This window comes from Myxine glutinosa, chromosome 1 (assembly GCF_964187855.1).
Source record: "Myxine glutinosa chromosome 1, kmMyxGlut1.1, whole genome shotgun sequence".
NCBI lineage: Eukaryota > Metazoa > Chordata > Myxini > Myxiniformes > Myxinidae > Myxine > Myxine glutinosa.
In genome coordinates, this window is record NC_136261.1 from 170,936,143 (window position 1) to 170,958,951 (window position 22,809).

The 22,809-nt window shown below is 44.9% G+C and overlaps 1 protein-coding gene across 1 annotated transcript in view; it reads right to left on the minus strand.

Moving 5' to 3' along the window:
* LOC137431149 (POU domain, class 2, transcription factor 1) overlaps positions 1–22,809 on the minus strand; it is a 235,343-nt gene that overhangs the window by 138,644 nt on the left and 73,890 nt on the right. The window contains exon 2 of the mRNA XM_078771503.1: positions 19,981–20,046. Within this exon, the coding sequence (XP_078627629.1) occupies positions 19,981–20,046 (66 nt within the window). The remainder of the gene's footprint in view (positions 1–19,980; positions 20,047–22,809) is intronic.

Sequence of the window (22,809 nt, forward strand, 5' to 3'; positions counted from 1 at the left end):
GTGAGCAGAGAGTCTTGATTTTGGCAGTTTAACCATAAGAGGGTTGCAGGCAGATCTTATGCGACCTGTACGAATATTTGGGGGACAGAGCCCAGAGAGAGCTGGGGGAGCAAGGCTGGAGAGGAGTCGGTAGAGGACAGAAAGACCACCAACCTGCCTGCGGTGAGTGAGTGAGAGGCCCTTGGAGTTAGCTTCATCGCGGGAGATTCCAATGATTCTGAATGCTTTGGTTTCAACAGCGTGAAGACCAGCTAGGTGTGAGGCAGGAGCACCAGCCCAGAGGGGAGAGCGGCATTCCATTGAGCTGCGGATGAAAGCCTTGTATGTGGTGAGGAGCTCAGGTGTGCCAAGGAAGGACTTCGCACGACGGAGGATGCCCAGTCGGTGACTGGCTTTGGAGGCCACATTTGAAATGTGGTTTTCCCAGGAAAGATCATGGCAGATAGTGAGACCCAAAAGCTTGAGTGACAGAACTTCTTGGAGAGGATTATTCAGAAAGTGGATGGGAGGGTTGTCCAGTCGGTCTTTTCGGAGAGACATCGTAAGAGTGTGAGATTTGTCAGGATTGAAAGACATGTTCCACTTGTTTGCCCAGTCTGTGATTTTGTCCAGGTCTGCAGAGAGTGAGGAGGTTGCAGACTGCCGATCTGAGGGATGAGGAATGGAGCGACAGAGAGTAGAATCATCAGCAAAGAGATAGATCGGATTTTCAAGAGAGTCAAAGAGATCATTGATACAACAACAACAACATGCATTTTAAAGGCCATTTTCCCTACTAGAGCGGGGGTTAGCCTTGCGGTCCCCATGACAATCTTCTCCATTTTGCCCTATTTTCTGCATCTCTCCTTGTTAACCCCCTTGCCCGCATTTCTTCTTCCACCATATTTAGCCAAGTCTTTCTCGGTCTTCCCCGTCCTCTACTTCCTTCTACATTCATTTCCATCACTCTTCTCAACCAGTCACTTTCATCCTTCCTCAACACATGACCAAACCATCTCAACCTGTTCCTCTTCACAGCATCAATCACAGGCTCTATTCCCATCATCTTTCGCAATTCATCATTTTTCTTCCTCTCTCTCAACGATCCTCCGCACATCCGTCGAACCATTCGCATTTCCACCCTTTCCAACCTTCGTTGCTGCTCTACGTTCATTACCCATGTCTCGCTCCCATAAATCATAACACTTCTCACACATGCAGCATACACCTTTCCCTTCAGCTTCAACGACACTCCCCTCATCATCAGCACGCCACTCAGTTCCCGAAACTTCTTCCATGCACATCTCACTCTAGCAACCGTTGCCAAGTCTGATCCACCTTCTCCATTCAGCATGTCTCCGAGGTAGCAAAATGTTTTCACACCTTCCAGCTTCATGCCGTCTCCAAGATCCAACTCAACATTTCCTCCATCTGCAGCTCCCTCTGTGCACACCTTACATTTGAATGTAGCTGCCACACTGGTTAATGACCCTCTCAAACCACTACATTTTTGATGAACCCACTCAGCGCACATTGTACATTGAATGGAGTTCACTCCGACACCCTTCCTACACACAGCACAGGGCCACTTCCCAGTTCTTTCCACCTCACCACATGCTTTACCACTTGCCATCACCTTCGTCTTTCCGATATTCACCTTCAGACCTTTTGTCTCCATACATTCCTTCCACTTGTTCATCTTTTCCTTCAGTCCATCCATACTTTCCGCAATCAACACCAGATCATCTGCATACAACAACTCCCACGGTAAACCCTCCTTTACGTTCTGAGCCAGCACCTCCATCACAGCTACAAATAGTAGTGGACTTAGTACCGACCCCTGATGCACTCCCACCTTCACATCAAACTCACCACTGTTCCCGTCCTTCATCCTTAGAGCTGTGCGCGCTCTTTTGTACATTGCCATCACTACTCTGATCAACCAGTCCTCCACTCCTAACTTCCTCAATGCCCATGTCAATACTTTGCGTGGAACCCTATCGGATGCTTTCTCCAGATCAACAAACCCAAGAAACAACTTCTTCCTCTTCTCCATGTACTTCTCCTGCAACGACCTCACAATGAAAAGCGCATCTGTCGTTCCTCTTCCTGGCATAAATCCAAACTGCATTTCGTCGATCTTCACTTTCTTCCTTATCCTCCTCTCCAACACCCTTTCCAATACCTTCATTACATGCTCCAATAACTTTATCGCTCGGTACGAGCCACACTCCAGAAGGTCACCTTTCCCCTTGTATAGAGGGACGAGGGTACTCAGTTCCCAATCCACTGGAATGCAGCCTTGTTTCTCCACCAGATTACAGATCTCTGTCATTCTCTTCACACCCCAACTTCCTGCTGCCTTCAACATATCTCCCACAACTCCCGTCGGCCCTCCCGCTTTTCTACCCTTCATTGCTTTTATTGCTTCCTCAACTTCCTTCTCAGTTATCTTCTCTGCCGGTCCTAAAACTGGGTTACTCTCTTTGTTGCCATCCCATTCATTCTCTGTATTCAACAGCATTTCCATATATCTTTTCCATCTTCCTTTAATTCCATCTGGGTCGACAACGATTTGTTCCACTTCATCCTTCAAGCAACTCACCCCCATCACATCACACCTCTCTTTCACTATCTGCTTTGCAATCCTGAATACTGCTTTCTGACCCTCTTGCAACTCCAAGCGTTCTCCGAACATTTTCCTACATGCCTCCTGCGCCTTTGCTACCTCTTTCTTTGCAGCCTTCCTGGCTGCCTTATAACTTTCATGCTCTGCTATTTCTGCTCCCGTACCCTTCGCCTTCTGCCACTCCTTGAACTTCTTCCTCTTCTCGTCAATCCTCTTTCCAACTTCATCATCCCACCACCATGTTTCCGAGTGCCTCGGTGGTCCTTTTGTCCATCCACATTCCTCACCAACGGCTCCCAATAGACTAGCTTTCATTGACATCCAACCACTTTCAAGCTCAACCACATCATCCTCGACCCTACTCAGCCTCTCTTTTAATGCCTCCCTTACTGTCACCTCTTTCAACCTCCACACCTTCATTCTCGGTTGGTACTTCACCCGCCGAGCTCTCCTCGCACCGTTCACCCTTATGTCGCAGACAACCAAGTGGTGCTGTGAAACAGCCTCCTCCCCCGGGATCACCTTTGTGTCCCGGAGGTGCCCCCTATCTCGCCTACGCACCATCAGGTAGTCAACGGTTGTCGTCGACCCACCTGACGTGTATGTAACAAGCTTATTATCCTCTTTCTGGAACTGAGTATTACAAATCAACAAATCAGCTCCATCAGCAAACTCCAAAATCCTTTCACCTTCTCCATTTCTCACACCATATCCGTAACCCCAATGAACTCCGTCAAAACCATCCATACTCCTTCCCACATGTCCATTTAGGTCTCCTCCTACCACAACAACTTCCTCATCTTTCATGTTTTCCATCAGCTTCTCTATCGCACACCAGAACTTGTCCTTCTCTTCATTGCTTCGACCAACCTGCGGAGCATATCCCGAGATGACGTTCACCAAGAGCTTTCCAATCATCATTTTCACCATCATCAACCTATCACTCACTCTAGTCACACTCACCACACTGTCTACAAACTCCTCAGAAAACAGGACACCAACACCATTCATGCCCTCCAGGCACCCTTGCCGCATAAACTTGTATTTCTGTCCCTGCCTACCCTTCACCATTCTCACACCACTTCCCTTCCATCTCGTCTCTTGCACACAACATATGTCCACTCTTCTTCTGACCAATACTTCCACCACTTCTCCTGATCTCCCTGTCATTGTTCCTACATTCCATGTTCCAAACCTCAGAAACTGATCTCCACTTCGGGCTGTACGTTGCCCATATGTAGTTGTAATTGTCATGGTTCTCTTTTTGAGGCAATGTTTTTATGGTCGGATGCCCTTCCTGACGCCAACCCTCTTAGTCGTCTCTTACGACACGTAGGGATACGGTGTACCTATTCTAATCCAGGGTACACACTGGGAAACGTTTAAAACATGGAAATTCTGGGAGGGGGGGTGGGGGGGAGGGCGGCGTCAGCATCACGGCTGCGGTTTAAACATATTCCAACAATATCCCCCCCTCTCTCCCCCTCCCCCTCTCCCTCCCCCCCCTCTCCCCCTCCCCCTCTCCCTGCCCCCCCTCCCCCTCCCTTCCCGAGATGGCTGCGGTATAAACATATTTATATAATATTTATACAAAACCATGAAAAACAATCTGGGAAAAGTCTCTAAGTGAGAACGTGGATTTGAGAAAGCAGGAGCAGAGTTGGAAGAAAAACGAGATATAGGGGGCGGGGCACAAGTCGAGACGAGGAGGAGAGCGAACAAGCACGTGTCCGGGAGGAGAGAAAGAATTAATATAGAATTTTTTTTGTTGTTTGTTTATTTGTTTGTTCTGTTTTCAAAACGCTGGACAAAGGGTATGATGTTAGTGAGAGGTAGGGGGGAGAAAAGAAAATCAAAGAAACAAGCAAATACTATGAAGGAAAGAACCCATATTCACAAAACACTGACGAGGGGGGGGGGGGAGGGAGCCTGGAGAGACTAGGCCGCACGAGGCGCACGAGGCACGAACAAAAAAAACGACTAATTACACACAAATTTGCAACAACTACAAAACCAAAACCAAATAGAAACACACAATAACACATACACAACAAAATACCCAGCGGAAATTTGACAAAGAAACGAACGGGAAAACACTCAAACTTTGATGCCGTGGAGAGATCGATCATTGATGAAGACAGGAAAAAGCACAGGGCCCAGAACACTGCCTTGGGGAACTCCCAGCCTGAACAGGAAGAGGAGATGAGAGAAACACATTCAGGGCCACACGTTGACTACGACTAGAGAGGAAGTCCGCCAGCCATGCGTGTAGATTTCCATGGATACCAAAGGAGGAGCGTTTGGTGAGCAAAGCGGGGTGCCAGACCGTATCGAAGGCACGTGATATGTCAAGGGAGACGGCTCTAATTTCCTGTTTGGCATTGAGGACCTCCATCCATTGTTGAGAAAGCAGAAGCAGCATGTACAGAGTAGAGTGACCAGGTCTGAAACCAAATTGATGATCAGAGATCAAGCCATTGGAGAAGAGGAAAGATTTCATATCCGAGGCAATGATGGATTCCATGACTTTGCTGATAATTGGGAGAAGGCTGATTGGTCTGTAGTTGCTAGGATCTGTTTTTGCACATTTTTTGTGCAAAGCGGTGATGTTGGCTGATTTCCAAGCAGATGGCAAATGACCTTGAGCAAAAGAGAGGGTGAAGAGAACAGAGAGAGGGAGTGAAAGAGCGGAAGAACAGGATTTTAGGACCTGTGGGCTGATGCCATCAGGTCCAGTTGCAGAATCAGAGTCTAGGATTGACAGAAACTTTTCCACCTTGTCAGGAGGAAAGGACACAGAGTCCAGGAGCAGCTGGGTACGACTGGGTACGACTGGGTACGGTGGGTACAGAGAGGGATGGGTTTGGGACACAATATTTAGAGGCAAACACAGAGTTGAGGCATTCAGCTTTTTCACGTGCGGAGTCAGCCGTGTAGCCGTTTGAGGTGAGGGAGGGGATGGAGGGGGAACAAACACCAGAAACAGATTTGACCAGACACCACCAGGATTTGGAAGAGGGAGACAGATAAGAGAGTTCAGTCTTGAGAACGGAGAGATATTGTTTCCTGGCTCTCCTGAGGGTGGACACACACTTGTTTCGGGCTTTGTGAAAGGAAATGAGATTTCATTCCTTTGGATTTGCTTTCCAGGAGACTGGGTGGGCAACAGCCTCACCACAAGATTCCGTGTACCATGGACGGGAGGAAGGGTATGACAACTGAAGGGTATGACATTTGGGATAAAAGGGAATACAGAATCACAAATAATACAGTACTACAGATGGGAAATGAAGCTCTCTGTCCCATTTGCTTATGCAGAGCTGCTGGGGCTGACAGGATGACATGGCGGTAGACACACTCACCTCTGAGCTGTTAGAATCCCGACCTGGGTTAGAATCCCAACGTAGCAATAAACAGTCATCCCGTTGTTTCACAGGCAGGGTGATTCATCAATGTATGTGCCATCCCTCGGATGGACGTTAAACTGGCATATCATCTGTCAGCATTCGTTGCTGGATGTTAAAGATCCCACGGTGTCCTTCACGAAGAGTAGATGAGCTATCTGGGTGTCATGCTCTGGGAGGCTTCCTCACCTAGCGCATGATCTCGGATCTCTTTCTCTGCTAGCTCATGACTGAAGATACACCGCAAACGGGATTCTGGAAGGCCCTTCCGAGCCCATTAGTTTGCATTGTTGGTGCCACCTGGAAAGCTGTTTGTCTGAAAAGTTATCTGAAGTACCTCATCCCCTCTTAATTTTACTTTGCTCTGGGCCAATAATCTGTGGCATCCCTATCCTGATTATATTTCCCCATCTTCTTTCCTTGCTTTTCCACCCAGGTGACCCCTCTTGATTTTTGGGTTTGACCCTCCCCTATGGTGTTAATAAGAAAATTAATCCATCCTTACTTACCTTCCTTATCTCATATTACCAACCACCATCCACCCGTTGATTGTGCATATATGTAAAAAAATAGATGGCTCTCTATCTGAAGCAAATTTTACACAATGTCAAATGAGGATTTATACAGAATTATGGATATTGTTGAGGGTTATACAGTTTATATTTGAGGCAAGAAGATCCCGGTGAGTACCCTGGTTAGAATAGATACACCGTATCCCTGCGTGTCGAAAGAGGCGACTAAGAGGGTTGGCGTCAGGAAGGGCATCCGGCCATAAAAAACATTGCCTCAAAAAGAGAACCATGACAATTACAACTACATATGGGCAGGGTACAGCCCGAAGAGGAGATCGGTTTCTGAGGTTTGGGACATGGAATGTAGGGACAATGACAGGGAGATCAGGAGAAGTGGTGGAAGTATTGATCAGAAGAAGAGTGGACATATGTTGTGTGCAAGAGACGAGATGGAAGGGAAGTGGTGTGAGAATGGTGAAGGGTAGGCAGGGACAGAAATACAAGTTTGTGTGGCAAGGGTGCCCGAAGGGCGTGAATGGTGTTGGTGTCTTGTTTTCTGAGGAGTTTGTAGACAGTGTGGTGAGTGTGACTAGAGTGAGTGATAGGTTGATGATGGTGAAAATGATGATTAGAAAGCTCTTGGTGAACGTCATCTCGGGATATGCTCCGCAGGTTGGTCGGAGCGATGAAGAGAAGGACAAGTTCTGGTGTGCGATAGAGAAGCTGATGGAAAACGTGAAAGATGAGGAAGTTGTTGTGATAGGAGACCTAAATGGACATGTGAGAAGGAGTATGGACGGTTTTGAGAGAGTTCATGGGGGTTACGGATATGGTGTGAGAAATGGAGAAGGTGAAAGGATTTTGGAGTTTGCTGATGGAGCTGATTTGTTGATTTGTAATACTCAGTTCCAGAAAGAGGATAATAAGCTTGTTACATACACGTCAGGTGGGTCGACGACAACCGTTGACTACCTGATGGTGCGTAGGCGAGATAGGGGGCACCTCCGAGACACAAAGGTGATCCCGGGGGAGGACGCTGTTTCACAGCACCACTTGGTTGTCTGCGACATAAGGGTGAAAGGTGCGAGGAGAGCTCGGCGGGTGAAGTACCAACCGAGAATGAAGGTGTGGAGGTTGAAAGAGGTGACAGTAAGGGAGGCATTAAAAGAGAGGCTGAGTAGGGTAGAGGATGATGTGGTTGAGCTTGAACGTGGTTGGTTGTCAATGAAAGTCTGTTGTCTGTTGGGAGTTCGGAAGATAAGATTCATCGCGGGAGATTCCAATGATTCTGAAAGCTTTGGTTCAACAGCGTGAAGCCGAGGTAGATGTGAGGCAGGAGCACCAGCCCAGAGGTAATTGTGAGTTAGTTCGACATCGAGTGCATGATCGACATAAAGACATAGAATCGCTGACAAGAGAGGGCATAAAATTACATGTGGATTCAGAAATACTATATTTTTGGTTTTAAATATGCTTAACCATACTCGATTCCTTTGTTTCATTGAGCTGCGGATGAAAGCCTTGTATGTGGTGAGGAGCTCAGGTGTGCCAAAGAAGGACTTTGCACGATGGAGAATGCCCAGTCGGTGACTGGCATTGGAGGCCAGCTTGGAAATTTGGTTTTCCCAGGAAAGGTCATGGCAGATTGTGAGACCCAAGAGCTTGAGTGACAGAACTTCTTGGAGAGGATTGTTGAGAAAGTTGATGGGAGGGTTGTCCAGACGGTCTTTTCGGAGAGACATAGTAAGAGTGTGAGATTTGTCATGATTGAAAGACATGTTCCACTTGTTTGACCAGTTTGTGATTTTGTCCAGGTCTGCAGAGAGTGAGGAACAGGAAGGGGAGATGAGAGAAATCCATTCAGGGCCACACGTTGACTACGATCAGAGAGGAAGTCTGCAAGCCATGCGTGGAGATTTCCATGGATACCATAGGAGGAGAGTTTAGTGAGCAGAGCGGGTGCCAGACTGTAACGAAGGCACGTGATATGTCAAGTGAGACAGCTCTGATTTCCTGTTTGGCATTGAGGACCTCCATCCATTGTTGAGACAGCAGAAACAGCATGTCCAGAGTAGATTGACCTGGTCTGAATCCAAATTGATGATCAGAGATGAAGGCATTGGAGAAGAGGAAGGATTTGATATCCAAAGCAATGATGGATTCCATGACTTTGCTGATAATTGGGAGCAGGCTGATTGGTCTGTAGTTGCAAGGATCTATTTTTGCACCTTTTTGTGTAAAGCGGTAATGTTGGCTGATTTCCAAGCTGATGGCAGATAACCTTGAGCAAAAGAGAGGGTGAAGAGAACAGAGAGAGGGTGTGAAAGAGCGGCAGAGCAGGATTTTAGGACCCGTGGGCTGATGTCGTCTGGTAAATTGCATGAAAATGGCATGAAATCACAGCATCGAGCAAGATGCTGAAAACCGACATCTTCGGCTCTCATCCTGAACCACTCAGCTTCTTGATGGTGGACCTCAGCAGAAAAAAATTCCACGTATGCCAAGACATTCAACCAGTGCAATAGCTGTGAGAATGGGTGTCTCGATGGATGGGGAATGGGGGGAGCATATCCCCCCCCCACTTTTTTGACTTGGGGGGGTTACCTCCCCCCCCCCCCCCCCGCCACTTTCTACTCGAATATAACAAAAAATATGTTGCTCTGTACAATCCACACAGGTCTGGATGTGGGATGTCCTCCAAATAAATCATCTAATTATATATAAATCAATATTAACTTTCTCCAAATAGGTTATCTCTTAAATCATTACTAAAAAAAAAAACCCCACCTTTAGAGGCCATTTTTCCCCGCAAGCGGGGGTTGGCCTTTTTCGGGGACCGTGGTTGTTGTTGTTTTTTTGGGTCCCCTTTTTGAAGCAATGTTTTAGCACTAAGCTGGTGGGAATTATTTACTAAGAGATTTCATTGGTGGTACTGGATCATTGGTGGTGCAGTCGCGCTGGATTTCATTGGTCGAAGCACGAAGTGCAACGTTGCACGCATGCGTTAAAAATGTATCACGTGATTGGCGATTCCTGAAAGTGTGATACAGACGTTCCTGCTGTGCTGTGTAAATATGTTCTTTCACGGAATTGATTCAATTTCGGTGAAGATTCGAATCCGGATCCGGATACAACTATTTTTTATTTTTTAAAAGCGATTCCTCACCATTGAGTGATCGGGCCAAAAACGATATAAAAACCACCGTTTAGAGGCCATTTTTCCCCGCAAAGCAGGGGTTGGCCTTTTCGGGGACCGTGGTAGTTGTTGTTTTTTGGTCCCCTTTTTGAAGCAATGTTTTACGGCCGGATGCCCTTCCTGACGCCAACCCTTTTTGCCGCCTTCAACGACAAACAGGGAATTACCAGTGAACTGGTAGTCAATTAGCCGACCTCGGAAGGATGACAGGCTGAGTCAACCCCCCTGGCGTTAATTCAGCGATCGACCGGGATTCGAACCCAGGATCCTAGGATCCTAAGCCGGCACCCTAGCCGCTAGCCCAACACCAAAAACGATATATGGCATGATATTTCAAAAAGTTGTGGTCGACTTATAACAAAACTTGGTGGATGAGTTGGGTAAGTGACAATATCAAGCCAATTAGATTTTAATTCAGGTCCGGATCCACATATGACCTATTAGTGGGATACAAAACGTAAACTGTTCAGCCTGGCAGAGGTATGCTCTCTAGTTTATAAGTGCATACTAGTTGATAAATGTTGTAGTCCAAACTTTATAGACGTACTCACATTGTAATGGTACAGTACTGTAATACTTGTTACAGACGATGTAACATTCAAATTAGTGCATATGGTCAAATGCGATTTGTGGCCCCACACCTATCAGGCTGATTGACAGTCGTTGTCCCACCCACCCCTCTTGGCACTTCATTGCTGAATGTGTAAATATGCAGTTATGCCTCCTTTTAGTGGAATCCTTTCACGTTATGAAAAAAGTGAGAGGTCATGGACCTTCCCACTGTAAAGCGCATTAGATTCGCGTTTGAATGAAGTACTCAGCTTAACCATAGTTTGAGTTACTGTCTGAAAATAAGTACAAACGGGATATTCTTGTTCTGTGATTTTTTGTAGTTCAGCGATGCTGTAAAAATGTTTAACCCTTTGTGTCGCAGATTTGCCACAAGATGAAAAAAAAAAAATTTTTTTTCATAAATAAAAAGTCATTTTTAATGAAAATTTTGAGAGAAAAAAAGATGCAGCACACAAAGGGTTAATGAGTGTTATTTGATGTGAAATCCTTCACAGACGACTGATTGGTTGGGACCTTCATAGGTTTACAAGTTTGTATCTTGGAAGATTTTATTTTTTGAGGAATTGTGCGTCATTCCTACAGAGGAAATCTTCTGACTTCCTGATATATCGTCAATTCAAATTGAAGTTTGATATCAGATTTCAAATTGGTGTGTATTTACGCAATTTTATCAAATTCATGAAAATGCCAAAAAAAAAAAACAATCATCTTCTTCATAGCCACTTCAAAATTATTTTCCCAGGAAAGGTTTCACATTTTTAGTCAAAATAAAGAAACTGAACATGCTTGCAAGGCTTTACCATCAGGCTTTTGGAAATCTGAGGACCAAATGCAATTTTTGCCAATCAGGGGGTCACAGTTTTCTCCCTGCTGACAGCATCTGGCAGAAAATAACACGACTTGAACAAGATCGAAATTCTTTTCAGGCGAGATTAATATTTTCCTATATCCTGCAGTTCTGCACTATTCATTTGTATGGGCAAGAGTTGCAATTACTAATCTGCTAATAAGGCTGTTTCACAAGCTAAAGGTAAAAATTAGGTGAACCAAGAATGCTCGATGTAAATTGAATGACATTGACTTTACGATTATATGCGCCAGGTCATAATGTCACAGCATGCTGTGCAAAAGCGTGGAAGGAATTGGATACTCCAAGCCTGCCTTCCCTTCCTATGAGGATAACAGTGACGAATCCCAAAAAAATGACGTCCTGAATCTTCCCAATGCATGATTGGTTCTCCAGCTGTCAGATACTATGATCAAGCTTTGGGAGAGCAAATAAGTGCCAAGTTGCTGAAAGTAAAGAAGAACAATTAAGTTAGAGAGCGGTTCGATTTATATATTTCTCTACAATAGCGAGGCTCATGGAAGAGCAAGGTTAATTTCAAGGTGCGGTAGTGGGGCAACAATGGGGCACAACCAGCAATCAATTAAAACAAATAGAAAAGAGAGAAGGTGGAAACACTGAAACAAGCACTCCCCTTTGTTGCCCCACCACCACACTGTGGAGAGGATGCAGGCTGGCAGCGGAGCAGAGGATTTGAGGGCTTGATTGGAGGAAGCAAGAAGCCATGGAGATTATATTAGTTGGTGATATTACAGAAAGCGTGGATGGAAAACTGTCAGGGAATGACTGAGTCGTAGAAAAAGATATGTATACTGTATAGGGCAATAGGTAGACAAATTATATCTGTCAGATATAGTTAGATTTTCAAGCCTTCTTCGAAGAATTGCAAAAGAAACATAATTCATGTGTATAATAGAAATCAGCGGTTGGAACAATGATTTTTGCAACAATCTACACAATAATACTCTCCTCCAGTCTATCTCTCCGTCTGCTCAGGGTGGTGCTTCCCCTGTTCAGGGAAGGGCTTCACCCATTCATGAAGGGGCTTCAAAATCAAATCTCCACCATATTGTTTGCTCCGCATAGCTCTGAGGGCTCATAACTTATAAGCCTATTTTGTAAGGCCTGCACTTTCTGACTCTCCCACAGCATGATCTTAACTCTAATTCGATATCTGATTTTATTTTTCATAGTCGCTAAGATGGTTTAAGACTCGGTTGCAAAGAACGAGAAAAAAAAATTGGACAAATGTTAACGTTTTTAGACAAAAATGCATATTAAATGAAATTATAGCTTGTAATATAAAGTCCATTCAGACTCCCTCAAGGCTTTATCGCGACTCTATTTCACCATCTGATTCAATATTTCAGAGTCGCCAAGATGGTTTAAGACTCGGTTGCAGATAAAGGTGAGAAAAACCGGAAGAATATTGGACTTATTGGTGTTTTATTGGCAAAAATGCATTTTAATAGCCGTTTTCAATGCATCTGGTCAGATGTGATGTGGAGACGGGAAGAGATGTGGGAGAGGAGTGAGGGGGGAAAGGAGAGAAGGGGTGGAGAGGAGGGGAAGAAGGGGAGAGGAGGGAGAGAGGGAAAGGAGAAAGGAGAGAGGAGAAGGGAGGACAGGAGGGAGGGTTGTGTTCCCTTCTTGGGAATTAATTATATATTATCGCTCAGTAAACGTACAGCGACTGAATACTGAAGTTGAGGATCGAACCGTAGTATAATTATATTTTTTCATATTCCCTGGGTATATATGGAGAGTTTATTTAAGACGAATTAACTATTTTCAAACTATGTAATTAAACAACACTTCAAAAAATTTTGTAGGTAATAAATTGTATATGCGGACAAACAATGGAACACAATATTTATTTCAAATAATACCTTTTGCTTTTAAGCAATTTTTAGTTTGGAAAGCGAAGTGTATTCATTTAACATAACAGTATAAGAAAACAACATTAACAGTTTAATGTTTTCAAGTTTAACAAGCGTTACGCCTAGGTCCCCCGTCGGTGAAATGATGTGAGTTGACAAAGTGGACGACGCAAGGCGGCCATCTTGGATTTTGACGTGGCGACCCAATTTTCAATAGCGTTCTTCCTTATGCGTAGATACACCCACACACCAGATTAGAAGTTAGTAGTTCGTTTATTTTTCAAGATATTGTGCTCACAAGGTTCAGACATATATATGGTGGTGGCCATCTTGGATTTTGACATGGCGACCCAATGCCTAGATACACCCACACACCAGATAAGAAGTTGGTACCTCGCTTATTTTTCAAGATATTCCACTCACAAGGTTCAGACATACATGGCGGCGGCCATCTTGGATTTTGACGTGGCGACCCAATTTTCAATAGCGTTAGTCATTTAACATAACAGTATAAGAAAACAACATTAACAGTTTAATGTTTTCAAGTTTAAAAATGAACAGAAGTCAAGTCAAGTCCTCACTCTCTGCAGACCTGGACAAAATCACAGACTGGTCAAACAAGTGGAACATGTCTTTCAATCGTGACAAATCTCGCACTCTTACTATGTCTCTCCGAAAAGACCGACTGGACAACCCCCCCCCCCCCCCCCCCCCCATCTACTTTCTGAACAATCCTCTCCAAGAAGTTCTGTCACTCAAGATTTTGGGTCTCACTATCTGCCATGATCTTTCCTGGGAAAACCACATTCCCAATCTGGCCTCCAAAGCCAGTCACCGACTGGGCATCCTCCGTCGTGCGAAGTCCTTCCTTGGCACACCTGAGCTCCTCACCACATACAAGGCTTTCATCCGCAACTCAATGGAATACTGTTCTCCGCTCTGGGCTGGTGTTCCTGCCTCAAACCTAGCTCGTCTTCACGCTGTTGAAACCAAAGCGTTCAGAATCATTGGAATCTCCCGCGATGAAGTTAACTCCGAGGGCCTTTCACTCACTCACCGCAGGCAGGTTGGTGGTCTTTCTGTCTTCTACCGACTCCTATCTGGCCTAGCTCCCCCAGCTCTATCTGTGCTCTGTCCCCCAAATATTCCTACAGGTCGCACAAAATCTGCCAGTAACCCTCTTCTGGTGAAATTGCCTAAATCATGACTCTCTGCTCACCTTCACTCCTCTTTACTCCCGTCTCTGGAACAAACTCCCTCACTCTCTTCAATCCCACACCTCCCTCCAGGTCTTTAAAACAGCTGTTCACCACCATCTCTTATCTTCCCCCATCCAAAACCTTGATCTTTTCTACCCCCGTTAATTCACCCCAGATCCACTTTTTTTTGAAATCCCGACTTCTTTCTTTCCTGGAAGTTCTAACAGTGTCCATGTGTTTTATACCTTTGCCACCCTCCCCTCCCCCCCCCCCCCCCCCCCACCTTCCCATGCCTCCTCCCCCCAAGATCATCCATTGTCCCTGTTCTCCGCTGTTGTACTTATGTGCTTCCCTCTCTCTCCCCATCTTGTCTCCCGCTCCCATTATTGTATACTTTGTGTGTCCGTTTTTTTTTTTTTGTGATTGATGTTAGCTCTTACATGAGCCTCGATCTTGTATACCAAAAAAAAATAAAAAATTAAGGCATGGGTTTCCCCCTTGTCCTCCCGCCCCTCCCCTCTCAAGTCAAGGTAGAAGTGTCACTGTCTGCCCTCTCCCGCCCCTATCTCCCTTCTCTCCCCTGTGCAGAGGGGGAACAGGAGGAGGAATGGGAGTGGGGGGGTGGGGGCGGGGTGGGGGCGGGGAGGGGAGTGTGGCGAGGAGGTAAGATTTGGGGTCTTGAAGTCACATTTTACATTATGTGGAATTACACATTGCAAGTTGTGTTTCCCATGTGCATGAACATGTATTCACATATTATGTGGTCAATACATTGGGTAGATTAAATCATTTCTGGATCTGACGAGTTGCCAGTATCCATTTTGTAAAACTTTATCTGCAGCACCTAACTCAAGATGTCCAAATGTCATTCACGTCTATGCCCGAGGGTTCCCCAAGGGTGCTCCACAGGTGTGTGTGTGTGTGTGTGTGTGTGTGTGTGTGTGTGTGTGTGTGTGTGTGTGTGTGTGTGACCCACTCCCGTGTGTGTATGTGTGCGTGTGACCCACTCTCCCCCCACCGTTGTGTGTGACCCACTCCCCCCCACCCCACCCCCCCTCCCGCCGTGTGTGTGTGTGACCCACTCCCGTGTGTGTGTGTGTGTGTGTGTGTGTGTGTGTGTGTCCCACTCCCCACCCATGTGTGTGTGACCCCCCCCCCCCCTCGTGTGTGTGTGTGTGTTTGTGTGATACACTCCCCCGTGTGTATGTGTGTGTGTGTGTGTGTCCCACTCCCCCGTGTGTGTGTGTGTGACCCACTCCCCCGTGTGTGTGTGTGTGTGTGTGTGTGTGACCCACTCCCACATGTGTGTGTCTGTGTGTGTGACCCCCACCCCCGCCCGTGTGTGTGTTTGTGTGTCTGTGTGACCCACTCCCCTGTGTGTCTGTGACCCATTCCCCCATGTGTCTGTGTGTGTGACTCACTCCCCTGTGGGAGATCCACTGCCTGATGCAGTGTGCGTGATGTGGGAGGGACGGGGGTGGGGGCGGGGTCCATGTACAACACGTAGCGAACCATAGGACCTCTCTGTAGTTATTTCATTATTATGTGTTTCAGTTAAGGATCTGTTCCCAATAGTTGAATCTGCGTTGCATTAATCAAATAAGATAGGCGCCATTCCGTCCATTTTGCTCTCTCTCTCCAAATTGTGGTACCTCGCTTGCCAGCAGCGTTCGCCGCCATTGCATTGGGCTGTTTTGCTGGCACCACGCCGCCATAAGCCATGCGGTCAAGCCGAGGAAGAAGGGGGCGGGGCCACAAAAACAAGGTGTGGCACGTCGACTCGTCAGCAGAGGTGGAGTCAGCAAGCCCTTACCGACCAACCAGCGCCGAGGTGAGCCAACCGGTAGGCGTGTCATCAGAGCCGGCGGCTTGATTCCTAGACGGACAATAAAAGCGGCTGCGAGGGACTGCTTAAGAAGAAGACGTGATCTGGCAGAGGAATGAGGGAGTCGGGTGAGAAGGTACAGAGGAGAAGACGTGATCCGGCAGATGAGTGAGGTACCCGACAAGGATACGGAGCATTGTAAAGAGGAGAGTGGGTCCGTTTGACGGCGACAATGCCGCGCTTCATTCGCATTGTCCGACCGTGTGAGATACGAGACCAGAAGCTGCCGCTGGCTGTTCACTTCCCACCCGGAGCGTGGACCTGGAGCGGACCTCAATGCTGTGCCTCTGCCCGGACCTTCCAGCCCTGCTGTCCCACCTGGACCTTCTCCCTCTTCCAGTCATTCCTGCCTGCTATTCCCCTTTCGTGTAAGTCTGTGTGTTCTGTCCTGGGCGTTGATAATTAAGACTGTTTTTAAGGCTGCCCTGTGTATCTTCTTCTTCTTCTTCTTCTTCTGTATATTACTTTCGTTTCTTCTTTGGTTTTGGGTTTTGTACATAATTAATAAATGTCTGTTATTTCTTACCCTTTTGGTTTCATTCTCCCCCGATCGCGTTAGTCCCTTCTTCCCATTGAGTACCTGTGGCACGATTCGGCCAACGCGCAGAATTGGGTTAGTCAATTGCTAACAGCTCGAATCGCGGATTGCTAAACCGCTCGGCAAATACCATCTTGTCCGTGGTTCAAGCGGTACTTGTCTCCCTGCTTTGCGGAGGGATTGGTAAAGGTATTCGGGAGCCTGACCAATATCACCCCGCAAAGGAGCGTTATAAGTACCAGGACTAGAGACGGCCAGCTTAACAGGCCAAGGGGATTAACCCCCCCTTGCTAAGGGGAGTGCCATCTCTGAGATCCGTAACAATATATAGATATATTAGGCTCATGCCGTCTGTCTGTTTGTCCCACCCTCAAACACAAACACCCCTGGGAGTGAAACAATATTCGGCAAAAGGTCCATCAAATTAATCCAAACCTACGAGAAAATTGTAATTATTTTCAATCGGACCAAAAATTGAACCTGGGCAGTGTACAAGCCAAAAATCGCTCCCGATTTTTTTTTTGCTGTCATGAAACGATAATTTTGGAATTTCACAATACTCTCTGAAGTATATTTAATAGGCTAATGGTGTCTGTCTGTCTGTCCACCTCCCCCCCACAACCCGAAGCACGGAAATGCTCCTCGGAGATAATAAATTACAGAAAAGTTGCTTAAAATAAACCCACACCTCCGGGAAAATTATAATACTGCCTCAATTTAGCTCTTTCAACCAGCACAATAATAAAAGGCTTCCATTTATTTTTATTTTTCTATCATGGTATTTTTACCATGGGCTTCCAGATAGTGCTTCATATTTAGCGAATACTGCAAAGCATTTCGGGGGCAAAAGAAATACTTTCAGAAAGAACGATGGAGCCAAAATAGGAGAGGATTCAGGAATGTTTGCACTGGCAAAACTGAAAGGGAAGATGAGGTTTTTAAGTATAGAACATAGAAAGGAGGCTAGAAACGAAGGATGAACAACGGAACAATTGGTAACTTTCTGCAAAAACAAAAAGGCACAAAGTTGCCTTCATCAGAGCAAGAGAGGGAGATACAATGATGCTGGTTTTATTGTCCCGTGTTTGTGCAGATACCGATGAGAGTTTCCCCAACATAGTGCATAAAGATGGATGGTATTTTGGTGAGCATCAAGGATTTGCATCAGGGATGGATAAGTTTAGGGTGGTGTGAGGGAGGGGGGAGCGGAGAGGTCAGGAGATGACAAAGGGATTTAATAAACACGCTTTATTGGATTTTTTTTGGATCAATGAGGAAAGAAAGGAGGAAAACGGTGTTGGAAGGATAGACAAGGAAGAAAAAAAATTACATGTGGAATCAGAAGTGTTTTAACAAAAATAAAAATACTCATTGAAGCCATTTGGTACTCGAGTTCCAAGTATTTAAAAAAAAAAAAAAAAAAAAACTTTCTCTGAACATCCTGGAGTCAATTGTTCCTTGAAAGAGGGAAATCACACAAGCAGCCATGTGATCAGTTGTGTTTCGAGACAGGCTAAGAGGGTGAGCAACTGGTTTGTAAAGATCACTGTTGTTCATTCTCATATCATTTAAGTGTTCACGATACCAGTCACGAAAGTCGTCAACCAGGCTCACTTTGTTGCAGAATGCATACAACAACAACATGCATTTTATGGCCATGTTCCCTGCAAGAGCGGGGGTTAGCCTTGCGGTCCCCATGACAATCTTCTCCATTTTGCCCTATTTTCTGCATCTCTCCTTGTTAACCCCCTTGCCCGCATTTCTTCTCCCACCATCTTTAGCCAAGTCTTTCTCGGTCTTCCCCGTCCTCTACTTCCTTCTACATTAACTTCCATCACTCTTCTCAACCAGTCACTTTCATCCTTCCTCAATACATGACCAAACATCTCAACCTGTTCCTCTTCACAGCATCATGTGATGTTGATATTGTTGCAGAATGCATGAAATACAGTAAATGATCCGTGATATCAATGGGATTATTTGGTCCTGGGATTGAACTTGTGGTATGGGTGAAAGCACAGCCAATACAAGGGGAGGAACCACACACAGCAAAAGTGGTAGGTACAGACAAGAAAAGAAAACAACAGGATTAAGGGTGATTAAAATATTCCATACCGATGGAAGGACTTGAAACAAAATTGGGTTTTGAGAATTGCGATTATAGTTGCAGTAATTGAAACCTGCTTTGACAGGTGGTGTAATTAATTGCAAGACAGGATTAGGAAGGAGGTTACAGGAATGGGTGTGCCAGGAAAGAAAAACAAATTTGGAGGAGGTATCGCAATCTGGACAAGAAATAATGGTGCATCATTCAAAAGGGATGAGGTTAGACTGGGTTAACTGAGATGGAAGATTCTGTATTCAGAATAGTGCTTGGGAAAGGAAGAATAACAAGTTACTCGGTGGATGTTGTGACGGTGCTGCTGGATTAAGGGATGAGTAAGATACCAGGCTCCGAAAGGGAATGAGAAAGACATGTCAAAATGGAAGAGTAATGATTATGGGGGATTTTAATTTGCCAGGTAAAGATTGGGTTCATGTACAGGGGAAGGAGAGGGCAGAGGGAGAATATCTAGATTTCATGTTAGACAAGTTATGGGTGGGAGAGGAACATAAATTGACACAGCTTAAGGGGTAGGGAGGGAGGGAGGGAAGAGAGACAAAGCACCAGGGGGGAAATAATATGCATCTGTTACTGCAACGGGACATAGCAGAACAGATAAATGACATTAACCAATAGCTTACAAGAGTTAGGATGGATATCAAAGGGTTGGAGAGGAGCAAATGTCACACCTATTGAAGAATGGCTCGAGTAAAACTATACTTGGAGAACTATAGACCTGTTCGGGGATTCCACAGTGTAAAATAGAATCTTGAAATTGAGGAATTGCTGTCCCAAAACAGCATCTCCATCATCATCAATAAGTTTTATCACATGTGACTTCCTCAAACAATTGGAGGACATTAATTCAACAAATTGTAACGCTTTTGAAATGCTGATGTCGACTGCGACAAATAATTATCGTCCACCTTTCAAGATGATGTCTTCCTGAAATGTCGAATTAAATTTTCAAATTACTTTCGCAAGATTGGTGATAAAGTGTTATAAAATTTGGGACTTATCCTTCATAATATATAGTTAACATAGCTTAATACAAGTCAAGAACATTTACTGCAAAATTTAGCATATATTAGTTAACATTCAAAAATAAACATGATGCAAGAATGAAATTCAGTTAAAATATTTAACAATGCGGAATTATTGCAAAACACCGGTTCAGGTGACTGTTTTATGAGATTGATCGCTGCATTATAGTTATAGCGGATCGTCAGCCTACCAGCATCCACTCTTCGGCTTTCCAGTGTCTCTTTAGCAGCATCTGGCGAATCTGTCATTCTCGTTTCTACAAAACAATAAGTACACGCAACACCAAGGAAATAATTAAACTCGGTTTCACATGTCCAAACGAGTGTTTAAAATGTGGGATTGCATCATTAAACTAGAGCTTCCAGGGAAGCAGAACTCAACTGAACTGACTGGACAACTTTAAAGTAGGTCAGTTGTTAGATAAATGAAATATTCCATAATCCTAATCCATAAATATTTGTGGACGTTAAAGTCATAACGTCGTTTCGGAGCTGAAAACAATATGGCGGCCTATGGCGGCCATTTTGTGACGGATCGGGTTGGAATGCAATAGAAACCTACCTTGTGTGGTAAGGGTTAAACATTTTAAGTTTGATAAAAATCTGTTAATATTTGTGGACGCTAGAGTGTTAACATCGTTTTCATGACCAAAAGCAAAATGGTCGCCTAAGTCCACCATTTTTCAACGGATCGGGCTGAAATGTAATACCAACCTGGTCCTTGTGGTAAGGATGCTGCATGTCAAGTTTGATCAGAATCGGTTGATATTTGTGGACGCTGGAGTGTTAACGTCGAAAAGTTAACGGACGACAGACAGACGACGACGACGACGACGACGACGACGACAGACGACGGACGCCGGAGGGTTCAGTATGTGATGAACTCAACTGGACGGTAGTCCAGTTGAGTTAACAAGGGCACAATACATCATTGTATGAAGTCGAGGCTTACTGTGACAAGCAGCAAGAAAGAAAGGTACACCAAGTACCAAACCTGGGATGCGACGTTTGTGACGAACTGCCTTCCAATGATACAAAGTGCAGCATTTAGAAGTACTCAATTAATTGGAGAAAAATTAAAACATCTGCCCTATTTCTGTGCATAAAAATCTCCTCCTGATATATCCTACTATTCATATAACATAAGGCAATGTCTGTTCCTTATGGAATCCAAAACGGCTTGGCTGACCTTCACCAAATTTTGCATTTGTACATGGGGTTAACCAGGATCAGGTCAAGGGCATCAAATAACTCCCTCCCCCTCCCACCCTACAAGTGTAGGGAGACAACTTGTGGTTTTTATCTGCACACTTGGAAGTGTGCAAGTGGTTTAACCACTGACCCCACCCGGATTGAGGGTGTATTGCAGGTGGGAAACGATACCAATTCTGAAAATGAATCCTCTTGATCACTGAGGGAGTGAGTATGACCAGTTCCTGAAAAGAGGCAACATGCGCATCTGACAGGACAATACAGAGATAGCATGCTCCCTTCTGAGCTGTATAGTCTGGGTTTGATTCTCGGACTGATTATAAACTGTCGGACTGGCACAGGAAGTTGGATTGGAAAGTGTGTTGTCCCTCAGATGGACGTTAATCTGGGAGCGCTGTCTGCCAGCACAGACCCCATCGGATCCGAAAGTGACATCACAATACCTTTCAAGAAGAGCAGGTAAGTTATTATCAGCACGTGTTAATTTCCAAATCCATGCCCAAATCAGTTACGGTCAAGCATCAGTCCTTCTGGCCAGCCAGCTCATAAAATACTTCAGCAAAAACCTACATCTCAGCCAACCCCACAAGGTGGGATTCATTATGGGTGTAAAAGTGGTAGAAGAAGTAGGTTACATGTATTTGGATTATGCGCAGTATTTATGAGTGTTTCTTTTGTCACGTGTAAAGCTTAGAAACTTGACGAAACAAACAAACAAAAACACACACACACACACACACACACACACACACACACACACACACACACACACACACACACACACACACACACACACACACACACACACATCCATATTGCAATGGGAGACTTCAATGCCAAAGAAAGAAAATGCAGATGAGACATATCTTGTAAAATTTGGTTGTGAAACAGCTAACAGACCAGACGAGTTGGCAGAGAATATTAAATTGTTTTTCCTGAATTTCTTTTTCCAGAAGATATCAAACAGAAAATTGACAGTGGAGGCCCCACCAGAGTAAATATTGAAATGTACTCTGTGCTCATAATGAAGCAGCTCCATCAGGACTAAACTTCATTAAAGGAATGACCACAGACTAGTCCAATGCTCCCAAGCCTGAATAGTCTGTGGTCACTTTACAACACTAACACTTCCAAAAGCAAAAGCAGTGAAGACAAAGTCCGAATCAATCAATCACAATAATCTTTGAAAGTAAATAACTGTTTCAATTAGAACTCAAAAAGAGATTCAATGCACAATAAACTGGAACAATGCGACTGCGTCGCCAATATGCCTCTGCGTAGTCCCTGCCCACGACAACTGCTAGATGCCCTCATTGACTGTCCTAAAAATAAACAAGTTATATTTAAATCCCTTTAGCTGTTCTCGAGCATCACGTTTTTTACCAGACATGACAAGTATCACATCGATCAATCGGTGAAACGGTTTCGGAGAAGGGTTTTTTTATATCGGCTTTCAAGTTAATATGGCTGCCAAACCACATGAACTATGACATACAAAATGTACACTCTGCATATTTATGGGTAGGGGATCACGTTTGTGAAGTTCCGTGTTGATCGGATAAGGTTCCTTTTTCTATCCAAGATGGCGGCCATACCACGTGACCCATGACACCATCATTTTCAAACTATATGCAGCAATGGTGTTAGATTATATTTATAAAGTTTCGCATCAATTGGGTAAGCGGTTTGTGATATAAAATTATTTAATATCATCCTTCAATCCAATATGGCTGCCACACCATGTGACCGATGACATTTTTGTGATAAACTTTAAATCACCATGCCTATTCGATGACACACAAAGTTTT